Source organism: Chinchilla lanigera, unplaced genomic scaffold (genome assembly GCF_000276665.1).
Source record: "Chinchilla lanigera isolate Chin_1 unplaced genomic scaffold, ChiLan1.0 scaffold00067, whole genome shotgun sequence".
Lineage (NCBI taxonomy): Eukaryota > Metazoa > Chordata > Mammalia > Rodentia > Chinchillidae > Chinchilla > Chinchilla lanigera.
The window spans coordinates 10,862,596-10,866,434 of NW_004955468.1; the positions used below are offsets into that span (position 1 = coordinate 10,862,596).

Below are 3,839 nucleotides of genomic sequence, written 5' to 3' on the forward strand. Positions count from 1 at the left end.
ATTGTGCTTGTGATATGTTGTAAAATGTTGTATGTCTGTTAATGTTTCCCTCCTTTTATCCTTAAAATTAAAAATAATAAATAAATAAAATAACCATACATTAAGCTATGTTCAATTATTTAAGTCACTAACAGGCAGAAGATGGCAAGAACAATTATTTCATGTTGCTTCTGACAGAACTTGAACAGGTTTGGGCTGAAGTAGCAAGGTGATCACTTCTACTTTATTAGAAAGAATAATGATTTAATGACTGGAGCTAATGGTAAAATAAACTAAAATAAATAAAATATGTAATAACTTCTCTCTCACTACACTTCCAACAACAGAAGTAGTTGACTTTTTGCCAGGGATGTTATAGGGGATCTCTGTTTTAGAAGTTAAATTAACCCTCCAACGGTAAGTTAGTTCCATGAAACTGGTTTCAAGAGTGATGCAGTCAAAGTTCCCCTTCCATGTTGAGAGTGTACTAGAGAAAATAGAGCTAAGAGAGTCCAAGAGAATCAACCATTCTACCTCATCACATCAGCCATCTTTTATCTCACACTGAGTGGTCCCAGAGAAATGTCTAGAACAGCATAGTTTCCCAATATAAATCTCTCATTTTCCTTAATAATCAAGTACAAGGTTTTCAGCTGTTTGATATATCACTTCCAAGTTTTTATCTTAATCTGCCTGTATATGCAGGCAAGTGTGTGCTTGTGAGTGGTTCTGGGGATCAAATCAAGGGCCACTCACCTGCTAGGCAAATGCTCTACCACTGAGCTACATCTCCAGCCCTTCCAATTTTTACAGACTTTTTAACTTCACAGGATTTTACAGACTTTATTTCATGTTTAGGTACCCTTATGTTTTGTCATCTCTCTTCCTGTATAGAGCTCTCTGTGTACTGATTACTGACTCTGCACTCATTAAAGATTCCTTCCGATCTCCCCCACCTTCCATGAGGGAAGACCATGAATAGAATACAATGCAGCATTCAGCAGGGAAGGAATATTCAAAGAATGAAAGAGGAAAGCAAAGGAAAGCCAAACAAGCACTGCCTTCCCACCATAATAGAGGTACCATACACCACAAATAAATTTAGCATAGTGAAAGTAGACCTAAAGATTACCTCAGATGGAATTTTAAAGCTATAAAAGAGCTGGTTTGATATCTTGTACGGGGACTGGCGATTTAGCTCAGTGGCATAAGCGCCTACCTGGCAAGTGCAAGGGCATGAATTCAATTCCTGGTACCAAAAGCAATATATTTAGCCTGCCTGATATCTTGTACAGCTTACAGATCTTCCATCCTAGTCCCAAAGTAGTTCAGTTTTGGCTAATTAGCATAATTAAAATCTCAGGATCATTAGAAGAGAAAATTGAGTAAAGAATGCAGTAAGGGGATTTGGTGCTCTCTTAGCCAAAAAGAAGAATGAATTCTTAGTTGAGGAAGAAAAGAACAATAAAGACATTGCTTAATACTGTATCTTCAGCCAATATTTACCAAGTTTTAAAACAGAGCAGTTGGCTATCTGGAATAATTACGTGTAGTCACTGCCACCTTGTGGCCATATTTAAGACATACACTTTTTAACCAGTTGGCTAAGGAAAATAAAATGCGCGGCACACTCAGCCCTTTCTCTAGTGTCTTAGATACTGACTAATGGTTTATATCTCTATGGAATTTATGTGTACTTACATCACCACTTAAATGGTTTCGCTTAGCTTTCCTAGAAATCACATACGAAAAGCCATGCCATTCCCGTTGTAAGCACACTCAAATACTATAAAACCTGATCTAATTTTGCTGTTAGAGTTATACTTTGAATCTTAAAGTTACTGCATTTGGAGTCTCCCGTTTTAGGGATTCCTCAGGAGACATGTTTTGCGTTGGCTTCTCTTAATCTTTCTGACATAAACCCAGGATGTAATCATTATTCTTAGGGAACAATCAGGAAATTAAAATGTAGATATTCATGAAAATGATTTATGAGTTATGGAATAATATAAATATGGTTTTTGTGCCCTGGGAAGTTTATATTGTCATCTACATTGGAGAAAAGAGAAGGAGAGAGGGTCCATGAACTAGAAGAAGGCATCCCCTGCAGGGAGGTAGTAGACTGTTTGCAAATGGGAAGGTAGATTCAGAAAGGGGCGGTGGGGTGAAAGGGATTAAGGTGTAACACACGTAGTACCAACTCCTCACAATGTATGCTGTCGTTACGTATCATAAATGTACTAAAATAGAAAAGAAGGCAGGGTGGGTGTGACTACCGCAGGCTGGCACAGAGAGAAGCGGAGCCGGTGCTCAGTGTCCCCGCGCAACTTGAGCCTTCTGAGGATATGACTGCGTCCCTGAGCTTTGAGCATAAACACTGCTGTCCTGAGTTCGTTGTCACGGTGGGTAGCTGGAGGCATAGATGGTGAAAGGGAAGAGAGAGTGAAATGCTAGGTTGCAGCCATGAAGGTTGGAACAAGCGATGACAAATTAAGGCTGGGATGGTTCTATGCAGTCTGTAACAAACACCCAGTGATTCTCAGGAAAAGAGGGCAAAGGGCCAAATGGACCAAGTTAGCAAGCAAATTCCAACTGCGTGCACTGTTTTAACCTTCTGAGAGGCCAGAAAGGTCGGTTTGCTCCCACATTACCTTTCTTTTTCTCTTCCTTACAACATTCTGCCAGGGAATTGTTGCCCAATTTCTTGAAAATTTTAATGGCCTCCCTCAGTGCAGGCACTACACCGGCATTTTCAATCATCAGCTGAGCTACCCCTACTCTGTTTACAGGGATTAGCCTGCCCTTGGGAATGGTGAACTGTTTTGGAATAAAGAACACAAACTTCTTCATATCTTCATCTGTGAGGTTTTCCAGGCCCTTATTTAGCAGAATTTGCTTATATTCATCCTCCATTCTCAACTTTGGGATCAGCCTGTAAGAAATCCAAAACATACAAGATTATACCACCTAAGTGATTCCATGTTTACAATAAACAAAGTGAGTGGTTAATATCTTTTTTAAAGGGAAAATAAAATGTTGGTAATACAGTAAAGGAGATTTTGGGTGAAACATAAGTAAATCCTCCTAAGCAACTGGGAAAATACATATTTAAAGGTCATTGGATGTCTCTTAAATATTTAAAGAACAGGTGCATCTCCTATTGCTTTAAAGCAAATTTATTGAGGCATATCAACACATACCAGAGTGTATATACCATAGACTAATATTCTAAAAATTTGACCTAGCCAGGTGTGGTGGTGCACACCTATAATCCCAGCACTCAAGAGGCTGAGGCAGGAGGATGGTTGCAAGTTCAAGACCTGCCTGAAGTGCATAGCAAGACCTTGTCTCAAAAAGACAAAAATAAGTAAGTAAATAAATAAATAAAAATAAAAATTTGACCTATAGATACAGTAGATGCAATCCATTTTATATTTTATTCTTTCATGGGTGAGGTTTTTGGTGTCATAGCTAATAAACATTTTCTAAACTCTAGATCAGACAATTTTCTCCTCTTGTTTTCCTCTAGAAATGCTATAGTCCGGGCTTTTTATGTTTGTTCCTATTGTCTATTTGAGTCACTGTATACATGATATGAGCTATGATAGAAAGTTCATGTTTTCATATGGATATAAACTTTTTCATAATCACATGTTGTAAAGACTGTCCTTTTTCCACCTATCTGCCTTCTCTATTTTTATCAGACATCAGTTGTGTGTCTGTGAGCTGGATCACGTCTGGGCTCTTTCCTCTGTCCCACTTCTATTTTTATATCAATTCTATAATTTAGTAATGTTAGACACAATCTTGTCAAATATTATATATAAACATAGACTCTAATATGTATTCTATTATATAAA

At 38.0% G+C, this 3,839-nt stretch overlaps 1 protein-coding gene across 10 annotated transcripts in view; it reads right to left on the minus strand.

Annotated features, from left to right (window-relative positions):
- The window catches only part of LOC102030177 (interferon-inducible protein AIM2), a 74,572-nt gene that overhangs the window by 26,455 nt on the left and 44,278 nt on the right, over positions 1-3,839 (minus strand). For 7 of the 10 annotated variants that reach the window (XR_001236917.1, XR_001236916.1, XM_013522460.1 and 4 more), the window contains one exon: positions 2,631-2,911. The exons of 2 other annotated variants lie outside the window; for them this stretch is intronic. Coding sequence is in view for 5 of the 8 variants with exons in the window: in XM_013522460.1 (XP_013377914.1) it covers positions 2,631-2,892 (262 nt within the window). In the remaining 3 variants the exon portion in view is untranslated. The remainder of the gene's footprint in view (positions 1-2,630; positions 2,912-3,839) is intronic. One more of the 10 variants, XR_001236918.1, reaches the window with a different exon arrangement.